Source organism: Talpa europaea (genome assembly GCF_964194135.1).
Source record: "Talpa europaea genome assembly, chromosome: 1".
Taxonomy (NCBI): Eukaryota; Metazoa; Chordata; class Mammalia; order Eulipotyphla; family Talpidae; genus Talpa; species Talpa europaea.
The window spans coordinates 6,878,172-6,893,422 of record NC_140073.1 but is presented as its reverse complement, the minus strand read 5'-3'; the positions used below and the strand labels follow the sequence as shown (position 1 = coordinate 6,893,422).

At 58.2% G+C, this 15,251-nt stretch overlaps 2 protein-coding genes across 3 annotated transcripts; one reads left to right on the top strand and one right to left on the bottom strand.

Moving 5' to 3' along the window:
- Nucleotides 1–801: 801 nt before the first annotated feature.
- Nucleotides 802–7,930, top strand: TKFC (triokinase and FMN cyclase; the record flags this gene model as incomplete). The annotated part of the gene is made up of 16 exons (XM_084240813.1): nt 802–985; nt 1,834–1,944; nt 2,039–2,220; nt 3,471–3,549; nt 3,746–3,835; nt 4,385–4,419; nt 4,497–4,581; nt 4,681–4,770; nt 5,238–5,354; nt 5,645–5,764; nt 5,937–6,074; nt 6,852–6,958; nt 7,064–7,167; nt 7,247–7,280; nt 7,387–7,476; nt 7,769–7,930. The coding sequence occupies exons 2-16, from the start codon at nt 1,851–1,853 to the stop codon at nt 7,928–7,930; spliced, it is 1,527 nt and encodes a 508-aa protein (XP_084096939.1). The 5' UTR covers nt 802–985; nt 1,834–1,850.
- Nucleotides 7,931–9,502: 1,572 nt separating this feature from the next.
- Nucleotides 9,503–14,082, bottom strand: CYB561A3 (cytochrome b561 family member A3; the record flags this gene model as incomplete). Of its 2 annotated transcripts, none has more annotated exons than XM_084240820.1 (5): nt 13,869–14,082; nt 12,585–12,793; nt 11,944–12,098; nt 11,195–11,351; nt 9,503–10,178 (listed from the first exon to the last, which is right to left on the bottom strand). In XM_084240820.1, the coding sequence occupies exons 1-5, from the start codon at nt 14,050–14,052 to the stop codon at nt 10,008–10,010; spliced, it is 876 nt and encodes a 291-aa protein (XP_084096946.1). In that variant the 5' UTR covers nt 14,053–14,082. The 2 variants fall into 2 exon arrangements, with proteins under 2 accessions (XP_084096946.1, XP_084096947.1); XM_084240821.1 differs by lacking the exon at nt 9,503–10,178 and adding an exon at nt 10,763–10,786.
- Between the last annotated feature and the right edge of the window lie 1,169 nt (nt 14,083–15,251).

Here is a 15,251-nt window from a genome sequence, read left to right as displayed (position 1 = left end):
TGGACAAGTTGCTAAGTTACTACTTATTCAGAAACAATGATTAACTGGTTAATGGTTAAACTGCTTTGTAGGTAATTCCATCAGGCTTGTTTGTAGGCAACGCTCTTAGCAGCCTTGTTTTCAAGCAAAGAAGGGGTTTTTTACTGCAGGCTTATTGTCTAGATTGGGCTTATAGGCTTGTAGGCCTTGTTTGATCTGAACGCCAAAGTTTATCATGATGAAGCCCGTCGGGGACTGCGCCTGTCTTAGGTCGTCAGGAGTCACAGACATGAGGCTGGCCAGTGCCTTCTTTAGTCTGCCCCCGATCTTACCCGTCATTGACTGTCCAGTCCAGCGCACGGGGGAAGAGGGTCTTACGTACTCTATTTGTGAGCATCCACAGTACAACCACTCTTTATTTCATCCAATTACTGGCGAGCAATGGTGGCAACAGTGGCATTGCCAACCATGGAGGCAGGAGCTGCCACAGTGTGGGTCTGTCCTGCCCCTTCCCTTGCACAGGAGCCTCGGCCGGTGCTCCTTTGGAAAGGAGAAGGTTGTCAGATTCCAACTTTAGTAAATGCTTTTCTACTCAGGACACCAGTTCTGGCATTTTCTTTGTATTAAAGTCATTTTTCAGGATAAATTTAAGCCACGGCCCCAAAGAATCCATAAATTTGTCACAAATCAAGAATTCACAGAAACACCCCCCTGAGGAAAGACTCTGTCCCTGGAGTTCCTGGGGGGGGGGGGAGGACAGAGGATCTTGGCTCGGACAACCATACCTGGAACTTCCTCCCTGTTCCTCTTCCGCAGACCTCCAAGAAGCTGGTGAACTCGGTAGCAGGCTGTGCAGATGATGCCCTTGCTGGCCTGGTGGCCTGCAACCCCAACCTGCAGCTCCTGCAGGGCCACCGCGTGGCCCTTCGCTCTGACCTGGACAGCCTCCGGGGCCAGGTGGCACTGCTGTCGGGAGGGGGCTCCGGCCACGAGCCCGCCCACGCTGGTGAGAACCCGGGCTACCAGGAGTGGGGGGCAGGGAAGCTGTTGGGCAGAATGGGCAGGGGTCTGAGAGATGGTAGCTGTGCTGGTAGAGGTGCAAGGCACAGCCTGGAGTCAGGTACCTGTGGCCAGTCATGGCCTCCCCCTGAGCCTCAGACTCTCCATCTTATGAAAGCTCGATGTTGGACCAAATGACCTCTGAGAGCTGGTGAGTTCATGAATGCCCAGCTGACCTCATCCCCTCTCTGAGACGGGAGCTTGACTCTTCCAGCCTATAGCCCATTGCTCTTCTCAGTCCCCACCTGTATTTTCACATACACCGTGGACAGTTCTGGCTTGTTTCCTGCTCAGCGCCTGGCAGGGGAGCATCCCTGAAAGCCGCAGGGGTACAGAGCACAGGCTTCTGCCCTTTGTACCCCACCCTCTCCCTTTGCAAAGCCACCCATCCTCACAGCAGATGCCAGTGAGCACCCACTGTGTGCCTGGCCTGTTTTGGGCACTAAGGACCCCACAGTGAGCCAGACAGACAAAGAGCAGCCCCCATGGGGCGTCCGTTCTCCTTCAGGAGACAGTATCCGGTAAACACATGAGAAATCATTCCAGAGTGTTCTAAGTGAGTTAGTGAAGAGAGAGGGGACAGCAAGTCACAGGTTGGGGCGGGTGGCTGCTCCTGCTGGGATCTCCGGGAAGGCCTCTCCAAGGAGGCTACTCCTGGGTGAAGATCTGCGGAGAGCGACCCAGGTGCCCTCTGGCGCCAGGTGCATGGGAGGGCACACCACATTCATGAGGCCCAGAGCCTGGGAAGCGCCCAGAGTGCCCACCCAGCCTTCTCCCCGTCCCGCCTATCTCCAGGTTTCATAGGGAAGGGGATGCTGACAGGGGTCATCGCAGGAGCTGTGTTCACCTCCCCAGCAGTGGGCAGCATCCTGGCTGCCATCAGGGCCGTGGCCCAGGCAGGCACAGGTAAGCGTGGCCTGCAAGAGAGGTGGCTGCAGGGAGGGCAGGCCTGGGGGTGGCAGGGGCAGCCCTGATGGGACCCTGCTGGCTGCTTCTGCAGCGGGGACCCTCCTCATCGTGAAAAACTACACCGGGGATCGCCTCAACTTTGGCATGGCCCTGGAGCAGGCCCGGGCTGAGGGCATCCCTGTGGAGATGGTGGTCATTGGGGACGACAGCGCCTTCACCGTCCTAAAGAAGGCGGGCAGGCGGGGGCTCTGCGGCACGGTCCTCATCCACAAGGTGAGGTTCTCTCCCGGGCACTGCCGGCCAGGCCCTGCCAGACTTCTCTCTCCAGACAGCACCTGGCACCTGGGCCTTCCCAGCCGCCCTAACCTGAAAAGACCCCCTTCCCCAGGGATCCCTGATCCAGGAAGGCCCATCCTCCCCACTGCCTAAGCCCAGAATGCAGACACTCTCCAGATCCTTCCAACCCCTTACCCTTGCCTCCAAGATACGGCCTCCTGGCCCAGCCTTGACCCGGCTTCCTCTGCTGTGCCAGGTGGCTGCAGTGCCCCTCAATGGGCTCCCCTCCCTGTGCCCTGCCTAACTGCCACCCCGGTCTCTTTCCCATGCTACCCCAGGGCTGCGTGTGTGTGCATGTGTGTATGTGTGTTGTGTGTGAGATGTGCCTTTAAAATATGTGTCTGGCCAGGTTGTTCACGCTGTGTCTGCTGGGGTTTCTGGAGTTGACCCAGACTTCTCCGTCTGGTCCCTCCTTCCCAGCATTGCGGGTTCATCCCTCTCATCCCTACTCTCCTCTTGTGCCCACTAACACCACATCTGTGGCTTTGCTGAGGCCTTAAAAATCCTTCCTTGCCCAGCGGTGGCCGACCTCTGTGGCACCCCCATCAGAGAGGGTTCCTTCCTCCTCCCCTCAGCTGGCAGGGCGCCCCTTCTCCACGCACCCATAACATCCTATTGTGAATTCTGACATTGAACTTACACCCTGCATGAAATGTCCAGCCTGTGTGCTGCTTCCCCAAACCCTCTCCAGACTTGAGAGGTTCCTCAAAATGGCTTCTGTGGCTTAGTCACCTTCCTGTCTCCTCAGCCCACACCAAATGCTTGGCAAAAAGTGGGTAGGTGGAGTGAGCCACAGTGTATATGCCATGGAGAAAGAACTCGAGACTAGGAGTCAGGAAACTGGCCACGAGCTGTGTGCCATGTGCTGTGTGACATCAGACAAGTCACCACCCCTTTCTGAGCCCACTTCTCCATTTGAAAAGTCACTTCTGACTTAAAAGGCTGGCTTTGTTTTTTGTTTATATTTATTGAGCATCCACTACACATGTGACTCTGATTTAGAGACTGGGATTCTTGAAGCTTCCTGGCAGGTGCATTGTGAATGTGGGGAGACGCTCTTCTGCCCTAAGTATGATGATATGGCAGCACTGAGATTCCCCTGCCCAACTGGAAACCGAGCCCAGCTTGTCTTCTATGGCCAGAAGTGACTCTTGCCCTCCTGGGGGCTCCTGTCTGTGTGGGTGCAGGTGGCTGGTGCCCTGGCTGAGGCAGGTGTGGGGCTGCAGGAGATCACGGAGCGGGTGAGCGCAGTCGCCAAGAACATGGGTGAGTGCGGCCCCATCTCCCTGGGCTGGGCACTGGTAGCCGTGGGTCCCCAGAGCTGGGTTCCCTTTCATTCTGAGATGAAGGGTCTGGTAGCCTTTCTCGAAGCAGCAGCTGTGGGTGGGGCGTCTGAGGCATTGCTGCTGCCCAGCCCGATGCAAGAGCAGAGGGGTCACCCCTTCCTACCCTGTTCTCACAGGCACCCTGGGAGTGAGCTTGTCCTCCTGCAGTGTCCCTGGTTCCAAACCCACCTTCGAGCTCTCTGCCGATGAAGTGGAGCTGGGCCTGGGTAAGCTGTGCCGGTCACATCTCCTGCCTGGGCTTGGCCCACCTCTTTGCCCTGGGAGCCCCTTCCTGGTGCCCTGTGCTCACCTGGAGCTGTTGCTAAGCGGCCCTAGTGTTTTTAAGTCCCAAGGTCCGTCTCGCCCAACCTGCCTGATTTCGACCTGCTCCACATCCACAGCGAGTGCCCTGCGCACCCCCTTGCCTTTGCTCACACCATTCCTGGGTCCTGCCAACAGGCCACCAGCACAAAGCTTTCCCTCTTCCTCCCCGCTGCTTCCACAGTGGCGGGCGCAAGCCACAGGCCTTGCTGTGACTGCCGCCAGTCAGTGCTGTGGAGCTAGTTAAAAATGAAGTAAGGTCCCTGGTTCTCTCCACCTCCAAGTTGTAAGGTTCCGGAGAGCAAAGACTGCGTTTTCCATCATTCCACCCCTTCCTGCCCCACGCCTCAAGTCCACACCTAGCTTCCTCCCAGGCATCAGCACATCCTTGGTAAAAGCACCATGAGCGGATCCCCGGGTCCCGAGCCCGTCAGCAGGACTGCTTCTATCCACAGGCATCCATGGGGAAGCTGGTGTGCGCCGGATTAAGGTAGGTGGACTCCTGGGCCCAGGCCACTCTGAGGCAGTGGCCCCAGATGCAGCTGAGACCCAGCCCTTCTCCAACAGATGGCCACAGCTGACGAGATTGTGACGCTCATGCTGGACCACATGACCAGCCCCTCCAACGTGTCCCGTGTGCCTGTGCAGTCCGGTAAGGGGCTCTCACCCGTCCGTCTCCCCGCCCTGCCACCGCTGCCCTCCGCCTGCCCCCAGCCCAGACACCTCACCTGGGTGTCGTGTCTGCCCACAGGATCCTCTGTGGTGCTGGTAGTCAACAACCTGGGTGGCCTGTCATACCTGGAACTGGGCATCATCGCCGACGCTGCCATCCGCATCCTGGGTGAGCCCCAGCCCCCAAGCACCTTCCGCCCAATCCCTTGAGGCCAGACATGAGAACAGGAACGGAGGACAAGTCTCGTGCCCGAGTCCAGGCTACTGGGTTATACCGTCACTGCCACCTGACTGCTGCGTGCCCTGAGCTTCCCTTTCCTTGTCTGTAAAGAGTGGGCAAAAACAGCAGTGCCTGCCTGGGAGGGGCACTGTGAGGATTCACGAGGTTAACACATGCCCGATGCCAAGCACAGTGCCTGGCGGCTGCAAGAACACAATAAATGGGGCCCAGGCTTGCTCCTCTGACCCTGTAGAAGGGAACATGGGCATTTGTGGCATCTTAAAGTGATGCCCAGAGGAAACGGGCATCTCCTTACCAATCTCAGGGCCCCAACTTCCACAATCCCCATTTTTCCCTGATTTTTGCTCTCTGGGGGCAAGTGCCCTAGCTCATGGCAGCCATGCTCTGGATTGCAGAGGGCCGCAGGGTGAAGATTGCCCGTGCCCTGGTGGGCACCTTCATGTCAGCCCTGGAGATGCCTGGCATTTCTCTCACCCTTCTGCTGGTGGATGAGCCCCTCCTGAAACTGTTAGGTGAGGCCTGGAGTCGGCCAACCTGGGGTTCCTTGTGGCAGGTAGGAGCTGGGGACTGGGAGAGACCCCAAGAGTGGACTATGACAGTCAGGCCCTCGCTGGATCCTCCGGCCTCTCCAGCTCTCACGGGCTGTGGAGGAGGGGATGGTAGGTCCCTCCCTGCTTGCCTTGTCCATAGTAGGCGCTCGCGTGTTGAGGTGGAGGTAGCTGGGCCACCAGGTGGGGGAGTCTGGCCCCCGCTGATCCCTGGCCAGTCCACCCATGTCTGAGAGGATCATCTGTGTGTCCAGATGCTAAAACCAATGCTGTGGCCTGGCCTAAAGTGGCCAAGGTCTCTGTGACCAGGCGGCAGCGGAGCCGGCCAGCCCCAACCGAGCCCCAGGAGGCCCCTGACTCCACTGCCACAGGAGGTACTAGCCCAGTTCCTGGGGAGGATGGCCCTGGCTTTGGCCTGAGCCCTGAAAGGTGTGTGTGTGGGGGGGGGGTTGTGGGGTCTTCAGGGACCCTGCCACCTACACCTCCCATACGGGTCAAGTGTCATGAGAAGGGACTGGGAGGCCTCTTCCCCACTGTATCCCCCAGGCTCAGCCTCAGAGCACGTGGTGCCCGTGCTGGAGCGGGTGTGCACCACCCTCCTGGGCCTGGAGGAGCAGCTCAATGCCCTGGACCGCGCTGCAGGTGATGGGGACTGTGGCACCACCCACAGCCGTGCTGCCAGAGGTTGGTGGAGGGCCCTTTGGGGCTCCCGGGAGGGTGTGTGTAGCACATCAGTTCTGAGATTTGGGCATTCACAAAGCAAAGCAATTTCCAGGCCATTCAGGGTGCTGACGCGGGGTGGGCAGCTTTTATTCTGCCAAGCAAGGGCCTTCACAAAGCCTGGCACCCCTTCTGCCTGTTTTCATAAGGAAAAGGCTCTTCTAACTCTGCAAATGCAGGATGGTTGTCATTTCAGAATAAACACAAGGCTTTGCAGTGATCAGTGCCTGTAGATTCCAGGGAAATTCATTTTAGGGTCCTGATTTTTCTCAGCTGACCTAGAGCAACAGAAAGCTCTCAACCAGCCAGCCCCATCTAGTCAAAAACATTTTATTTCCTGCCTCCCAGAGCCAGGCACTGCTCTCAACTCTGTGGATACAATAGTGAGCAAAGTTGGCAAATATCCCTGCCCTCAGGGCTTATGTTCTGGTGGGGAGACAGACAATAAACAGGAAGAATCAGTAAAACACAGAAGACAGCAGTACAAAGGGAAAAGAAAAGTAAAATGTGACCAGAGTATCAGGCGACCTCACCTGATCGTTGTCCTCTGAGGTCCCTGTCAGCCAGGGGTGCCATGTCGCTCCAGACTGCACGCTGGGTGAGAAAGGGGGTGACTCGGGAACCCCTCAGCCTCTTCCAGCACCTGTACTGCTCCCGGCAGCGAGGCTGGGAACTTGGTTGGGGTCCAAGCAGGTGGGAGGGAGGGTCTCTGAGTCCCTCACTGTCTCTCTCTGCCCGCAGCGATCCAGGGGTGGCTGAAGGCAGGTCCACTCCCTACCAGTCCTGCCCAGCTACTCTCCAAGCTGTCCGTCCTGCTACTGGAGAGGATGGGGGGTTCATCTGGGGCAGTGAGTGCCGGCAGCCCCCAGGGAGGTGGAGGGCTGACCTGGCGGGATCCCCGCGGGGCTGAGGCCTGGGGCAGCCTGCATGCTCAGCACTCTGGTCCTCCCCAGCTCTATGGCCTGTTCCTGACAGCAGCAGCCCAGCCCCTCAAAGCCAAGACTGATCTCTCAGCCTGGTCTGCTGCCATGGACGCCGGCTTGGTCGCCTTGCAGAAGTGAGCCAGAGCCCCGTGCCCTAGACCAGGGGTGGGTGGGGTCCCCTTTAGTGAACCTCATTTCTGCTTTCCCTGCCAGGTATGGAAAGGCTGCCCCAGGGGACAGGACGATGGTATGTATGGGCCCACCCTTCCCTGGCAGGGTCCCTGAGTGTAGAAGCCTGTAGGCCACGCCCTACTGGCAAGGCCTGTACTCAGTACCCCCCTCCCCTTGTCCAGCTGGATTCTCTGTGGGCTGCAGGACAGGAACTCCAAGCCTGGAAGAGTCCAGGAGCTGATCTGTTCCACACCCTGACCAAAGCGGTCAAGGTGAGCGAGTGAGCCCAGCCCCCCATCACCCGGGGACTCCCCTCTCCGTACCCCGAGCAGGTTAACCTCCCAACTGTGCCTGTTTCCTCCCCTGAAAATGGAGCCAAGTACCCGTCTCAGGGCTGTGGTGAGCTGAAAGGTGTCACGTGTGCGGGACACAGCAGTGGCCTCTTGCCCTGGCGGCGGTACACAGGGTGCTGGCAGAACTGGGACCCCAGGCTCAGGGCTCCAAGGCAGGGAGCATGTGTGGGGGCATGTGCTAGAGCCTTCTCCCACACCCCTACCTCCTCAGAGTGCAGAAGCTGCTGCCGAGGCCACCAAGAACATGGAAGCTGGAGCCGGAAGAGCCAGTTACATCAGCTCCGCGAGGCTGGATCAACCAGACCCAGGGGCCGTGGCAGCCGCAGCCATTCTCCGCGCCATCCTGGAGGCCCTGCAGAGCCAGGGTGTGTGAACGCCTCCAGCCTCAGTGCCTTTCTCGCTGCTGTGCAGAGGCAGCCATTGTCACCTCCTGCCTCCCCGCTGTCCCCTTCCCTGGCGCTCGTGCCCAGGGCTGGTCCTCTGAGTTCAGCAGGAAATCTCCCGAGCTACTCTCAGGTCCTGACAGGGCCAGGCGCCTCTTAAGCATGGCCCTGTTCCTTTTCACGGAGGGTGGAGTCCCAGGGTCACCCTGCTTGGTCCCTAACTAGCTCTGGGCTTCAGTGATTAGGCATTTTCCCTGGGTGGCAGCACAGCCTTTAACTGGCAGTGCTTGTTTGGATTTAAGATTTTCTGTGATAGGCCTTCGGCACCTGCACCCGAGCCAGTGTGGAAAAGCAAGCTAATAAATCAAAGCAACGGAGATGCGTGTCCTCTGCAACCTTTTCTAAGCATGAACAGTGGACCCACTGCCACCTGGGGACAGAGACCTCAGCTCCCAGCTGCAATGGTCCTACCCATCTCCTACCACCAGAGACCCAAAGGCAGGGTCCGTGCAGCTGGGCTGGCTCCACAGGGACCCCGCACCCACCTACTCCCAGCCTCCTTCCAATACACACAGATAGGTGCGCTCCTCTCAGCAGAAGCAGACAAGATGCCGGAAAGAAACAGCTATGTTCTCAGGCTCAGTGATAGGCCAGAAACTGTACCCCAGCCAGCCCCCAGGTCTTTTCGTATCCTTACCCATGGCACTGTCTATCTGCAAGTCCGGTGCGTGCAGAGACGAGGCAGCGAGGGGCTGGTGCTAGTCAGCTTAGGGCAGTGACTCATCAGCTTAGGGCCGTGACTCAAGGCCCTGATGGGGACTCACACAGACACAACTTTCACCTGGTTCTGCCTCAGATCCAGCTACAGAGACTCAGGCCTATGGTTTAGCCTCTTGGAATCTATAAACTCAGAGTGGCACCATCTTGTGGGGATGTGGGAGAGGATCCCAGTGAATCAAAGGCATAGCCAGCGTGCTCATGGGGAGTGCTGTCATCACTAGCGTCTGCAGCGCCCCACAGTCACCTCCACCAGGGGGCAGCTACAGCTGGTCATCCCAGGAAGGGGGCCCCACCTCACTGCCCAGACTCCTACAGCCTCCCTTCAAGCCCTGGGCATCTCTCCCTGCCCACCAGCCACACCTTGGTCTCTAGCCGCAGGCACAGGTGCCAGCAGGGAAGGGAGCTGGCGCTAGACACCGCCCTGTGGAGCCAACTTGGCCATTTCCTGGTTGGGTGACCACAGGCACCTCACTCACCCTTTATGTGTCTTGTTTTCTGAATTACCAACTGGGAAGCATTTCCTTCCTCATAAGATAACCCAATGCTCAAAAGCCATTCCCTGTCAAGGACAGCACTCAGCACGGGTCACCCAAGTCACAAGTCCATGAGGTCATTGGGGCTCTGTGGGGCCTGTGGTTTGGGGGGGCAGGGTTAGAACATCCAAGATTGTACAAATTGCCCCAAAACTCAGTGAGCCACACTGTTGTTTAGCAGAAAAGGCTTTGATTCTTAAAACATGTTTAATGAAAATCAAGCTTCGTAAGCAAGTGAAATGCCTGTCCACATGGTGGTCACATGTCATGTGACCAAGGTGCCTGCCAGGCATCCCGATGGCTCAGCACCCTTCACCCAATTGAAGCTTCCAGCAGAGTCCTCCTACCAACAGCTGGCCATGTGGGCTTGGGCTGGACATCAGCCTCAGGGTCGGGACCCAGACTCCAGACCCCGGGCTGGTGGCACAGGCTCTTGTGAGCATAGCCGTGTGGGGCCTGGACCTACAGGCACGTGCGGAGAGGTTGGGGAAGCCCAGCGCCCACCCCTGGGAGGGAAGCAAGACTCCCACCTGCCTGCCCTCTGTGGGAGAAGAGCCACTGGGCCGCTGTAGACTGGGTTGGGCCAAGCAGGGAGTGGGCAGGTGAGGCACTGAGATACCCAGCAGGGAACACCTCTGGAGGGTGGTGGCTGCTTGGGCTCTGCTGGAAAAAACACACCAACTGAGCTAGAGAGACCCTGCCAGGATGGCAAGGTGGACACTGCCCAGGGCAGGCAGGAAGGCCCGCATCTGCCTCAGAGGTCAAGGTGTGCATGGCCGCCCTGCTGTTCAGCCCATGGGGACAGCTGAGGCCGGGTAGCCAGAGCTTGGGACAGCAGGTTCCCAGGGTCGCAGGGCTGCCTGAGGGGGACAGACATGTACATCACTGGGAAAGGCCAGGATCCAGGCCCCAGCTGTCGGAGCAGCTAAAAGAGGCAGAGCCACATGGTCACAGCACACGCAAACAGGATGCAGTGACGTGAGCAGAACAGCCGCTCCGCAGCCTCTCCCCGGCATGGCAGCTCTGCCGCCCCCACCTGCCTCATTCCATGCTGTGCCCCTCCCACTCAGCCTCAGGCCAGGCTGCAGGGGGCTAGCAGATGAGGCCGCTCCTGTGGGGTATGGGGCAGGAGGCCATACCTGCACGCTACCTCCCTGGCTGCTCACACAACTCCAACTGCGTCCCGGCTCACCGGACTCTCAACCACATCCCCAGTGGTCTTAGGGGGAGTCAGCTCGGTTGCTTCAGACAGACACAGGAACGGCATGAGCAGCCAGGACAAAGAGGTCCTTGTGTAAATGGAGGATGGGAGAGGCTGACGCCAGGAAGAAGGGGTGCAGAAGCCAAAGCTACAGTGAAGGGCAGGTAGGCAGCGAGCTGGGAGGGAGAGCGGGCGCAACAAGGAGGAGGCAAGGAGAGGTTTGAGTCTAGACCCACAACTTGATGGGAGCCCCAGGTAGAGAAGAGCTTCTGAGGGGGGTCCAGCTGCTCCTGGAGTCCTTTCCTGCTTCACTCTCCGTCATGCAGCAGGGGCTGGAAAGACAGGTAGGAGCACAGGGGTTAATGTTCCCAGACCAACAGAAGCCACACCGGGCCTGAAATGTTTAGGCAGACCCCGACCTGACCTGCAGGGTGGTCCCCACTGAAGCCACCACATCGTTGAGGGGAGCCCCAAGGTCCCTCAGCCTGATACATATACCATCTCACCACCTGCCTCAGGTGTCTGAGTGGCCAAGAACAGGCAAGACTTGCTCAATGCTGAGCCCGAGCACAGCATGGGCCTCGATGGCTGCTGTGCTGGCGTGAGCCCAGCGCCACAGCCGACCTCACTCCACCTCAGGCAGTCGGGCTTCCCAGCAAGCTTCTGGATTGGTCTTCCAGGCCAGGCCTTCTCCAGATGCTTCTCTACACCTGCCCTCCCCCAGGAGCTAGGAGCCCTACCTGTCTGTCAGTCAGGACCCCAGGCTCCGGGCGCTTCCAAGACGAAGCCAGGAGGATATAAAGCACCAGCAGCCCAAAGATCACCACCAGCATCCCGGTGCTGTTGGCGAAGACAGCCTCGCTGGGCAGGCTGGAGTACGGCTGGGTGGCATTTTTCCTGAAGGTGACAAAACAAGATGGGCCCTTGAGAGACTTTCCCACCTGCTCAGAGGGAGACACGATGCCACCCAGACAGGGGGAGAAGCCTTCCCAGGACCATTTGTGACTGAAGTTAACGTACTCCTGAGTCCTGCCGCCACAAATACCTGCAGGATGCTTTTTACCTAGGCGGACAGTGGCGCTCAGAGGGGAAGTGAACTTGGCCGGGGTTACAGGATTAGGAAATGGCACAGTCGAATCACGACACCCACACTGCCTGGAAACAGCATCGGCAGCAGGGCTGGGCAGGAGACTGGGGCTCTGACTGGCGAGCATCTGGGCCGTAGGGCCGTCAGGGGCTGCACCTAAGGCGCTGGGGCGGCTTCCCCACTCCCGAGTGCTAAATCAACTGCTGCCGGGTGACTATCTGCTGAGCAGTTTCCCAACCTCGACCTACAGACAGACCAATGCCACCACCTCCCGCAGCAGAAACGAGCCCGCCTCCCAAGTCCCCCTGCCCTTAGCTGGGGCCTGGGGTCAAAAGCTGCCAGGGTGCAGCTTTTGAAGACCCTCTCCTCCACCTGAAGAACTGGGGGCTCCGTCCCACTCACAAGCTGAAGAAAAGCTTCTCATTAATGCCGGAAATGACGGAAGCAACGGCCAGGGAGAGGATAGACACTCCAAAGAATACGTGGATGGGTTTCAGGATGCTGCGCAGCCATGTGGACGCCCAGGGCAGCAGGAAGATGGCAAAGCCAAGGAGCCACTGTGGACACAGAAGGAGAGTCTGGGTGCTGTGTGTGGTGGCTCAGCTCACCCTGCCGGTGAAGCTGCCCCCAGGCACTGCCCCCACCATGCCCACACCCCCGTGCTCACCCTGTGCCTCTCACCAACAGGCCCATCTCTTGAAGGGCTGAGGTGCAAGCCTACTCTCCCGTACACCCAGCCCCCTGGATGCCTCTGCTTCCTTCCAGCCAGCCTCACCCGCATGCCACTGGTACAGAGGTGACATCAGATTAGGGACACCAAGCTCAAGTGGCATCTGGCTCACGGAGAGGTGGGAATGGTTTGTGTGATGGGGTGCGTGGGAACACTGGCCTCCTCAGCCCTAAAAGCAGCAGGTGTGAGGGGACATGCCCTGCCAGGCTGGTCTTAGGAGCTGAGCTGAGGGAAGGTTTGGCGCTGATGCGAGTGAAGCCCAGAGCCCGAGTAAGCCTCCCAGCAGGGGACCCGCAGGAGGACAGAGACCCACCTGGCAGGCAAAGAGGAAGACAGTGGTGATGCCCAGCCAGCTGTGCAGAGAGTAGAGGTTGGCGATGTTTCCATGCTGGTGAAACTGAAAGACGGCGAACAGCCCCAGCACAGTCAGGGTGAAGGCCGCCAGGTGCAGGGCCGCGTGGAGGAGTTTCCAGGGCAGCTTGGGCCCCAGCCACGACTGTGGCAGGCGATACACCAGTGAGGCTGCAGGGAGACAGCAGCCCGGCTTGGTCTCCTCCCCTCACGCTCACCCACACCCAGGGAACCCTGCTGCACCGCCCCACAGCCCCCCGGTGAGGGGAGGACGAGCTGGCACTGGCGTCAAGTCCTCAGTATCTTCTATCCCCCACAGTTTCCAGGATATCAGTTGGCCACACCGAGTGGGGAGAGAGGGCTAGTGATAAAAAGGGAGGGGCAGCTTTTGGGCAGCTGTTACAGTAATAAAGGAATAAGAGAGATGACTGGTGCGCAGCTTTGCAGACTAAAGACTGACGTCACGGTCATTATTCTAACTAAGTGAATTCTCACAACTCAGGTGGCTAAAAACACAGGCTTTGAGGTTAGACAATCTAGGTCCAAATCCTACCTCTGCCTCTTAGCTACAGGCATCTTCCTTCTAAACCTGTTTCCTCATCAGTAAAACGGGGATAACAACAGAGCCCACGGCACCAGCTGCTCGTAAGCTGCTCGTAAGAACGAAAAGGAATGACTGACTGCTCCAAACACACAGGGCGAGCTGCACTAGCAACGCCATTGCCCCTCCCATTTTACAACCGGGGAAGACCAAGCCCGCTCGGCCGGGCCGAGGCCAGCTCTGGGGTGAAATGGGGCTGAGAAGTGTAAGCAGGTCCCCCATTTGAGGGCCTGACTATGCTCCGGAGGCTTGAATCTCCTGCCCCCTGGGGTCAGGGGCCAAGTCCAGCCCGCTCATTCGTTTTACTGGCACAGCTACACGTGTTTATGTGCAGCCTACGGCCACTCTCACAACACAACAGCACATACAGATCACAGGGTTGGTAAGGCCTAAAATACTTATTACTATCTGGACATCGACAGGAAAATTTTGCAGGCCCCGACCCTAGAGTATTCATGAAGCTGCCCTTCTTAGATGCCCCCACACTCACTACTTTCTCCAAATGTTACCTGGGCCCAGACACAGACCCTCCCCCACCCCAGCTCCCATGGCTTGAGACCCAATAGTGACAGTGCTGGAGAGGGAGAGCGCTGCCGCGTGCAGGCCTGGGCCACAGCACATCTGCCACGCCGACTCGGTACTCACCAGCTCCATACAGCACCACCATGCCAGCAACCATGAGCACCGGGTGCCAGTTGAACATGAACACGGTGCCATCCCAGGCAAAGCCACCGCGCCAGTATCGCATCCAATAGGCGGTGAAGAGGATGCACAGGGAGCCCAGAGACCCCAGTGCCAGGCAGGACAGGTAAAACCATCCCGCTGCCATTCTGATCAAGCGCTCCTAGAAGAAAAAGTCACGTGTGCCTGTTGGCGTGGCACACCCTGTACACCAGCTAAAGAAGGTAGTACTGACCTTGCTCTTGGCCCTGAGAGGAATCGATGCCTTTTGCTTCAGTTCCCCTGCCACAGCCTGGGCCACCACCCCAAGAGGCCCCAGGGGCTGGGGGATCCTGATCTCTGGTTATGGGCTGTGGCTGAGGCCCCGCCCAGCACCTGGAGCTCACACTGCAGGCAGCTCAAGCTGTGGGAGGGCCAGAGAGGAGCCTCCCCTACCTGATGCCAAGACCCAGGGAGTACGGCCCTGGGATTAGTCTCCCTTCATAGGACCAGAAGGTAAAAAATCACCTCCATCTTCCTCTTCCCCCTCAAAAAGGGATGGAAGCAAAATCTAGGCCCAGATGTTCAGTTCTAACAAAAAGAGGCAATCACAAGCCCAAGGGCAGCCAAGAGGGCATCTCTGGGCTCCTGCTTCTAGAGAGATGGGGAATTCTGTGGGGCTGATCGTCCCGCTGGGAACTAAGACCAGGCTGCCACCCCACACCTTGCATTATGCAAGCGCTGCCAGTTGTCCCCAGATCTGAGACTTCTGCTTTCTCTTCCTCTGGGGAAAGTCCAGTGGAGAAAAGAGGAAGCAAGAACTCATGGTCTAGAAAGCAAGAGTTTGTTTTGAGACTGCCAAAATGCACCTGATCAACGCAGAAACCAACTCTGATTTCAGGCAGGGCAAATGGGTGAGAGGGGTGGCAAGCAAGTGCATAAAGCCACAGGACTGCCCCGGTTTTCAGCTAATGGGTAGGCAGCGTGTGCCCAGATGAAAAGGCAATCAGTGCCCTGTTCCATGGGCTCACAGCAAGAAGGTGCCCCTGTGTCTTCCTGCTGTCAGGATCCCTCAATGTGAAGCAGCTAACAGGAGCGGAGGCCTCTAAAAGAGCCAACAACTCCCAAGAAGATAAAACATTTGAGTCCTCACCTTTAGATCTCGTGGCAGGCTGCTAGAGGGCTGGGCTGGGCTCCGATTCCCACAAACTAAGGTACCTGGAGCAATCACTTAACATGTGGGGGTCTCAAGTCTTCTGCTCTGAAAGAAAAGCCTGGCAATTAGAATACAATTTACTGCAAGGCAGCCAGGAGCACTCACCACTCTAGAACCTTACACACCTGATACGGTGTACTCCTCTCAACAAT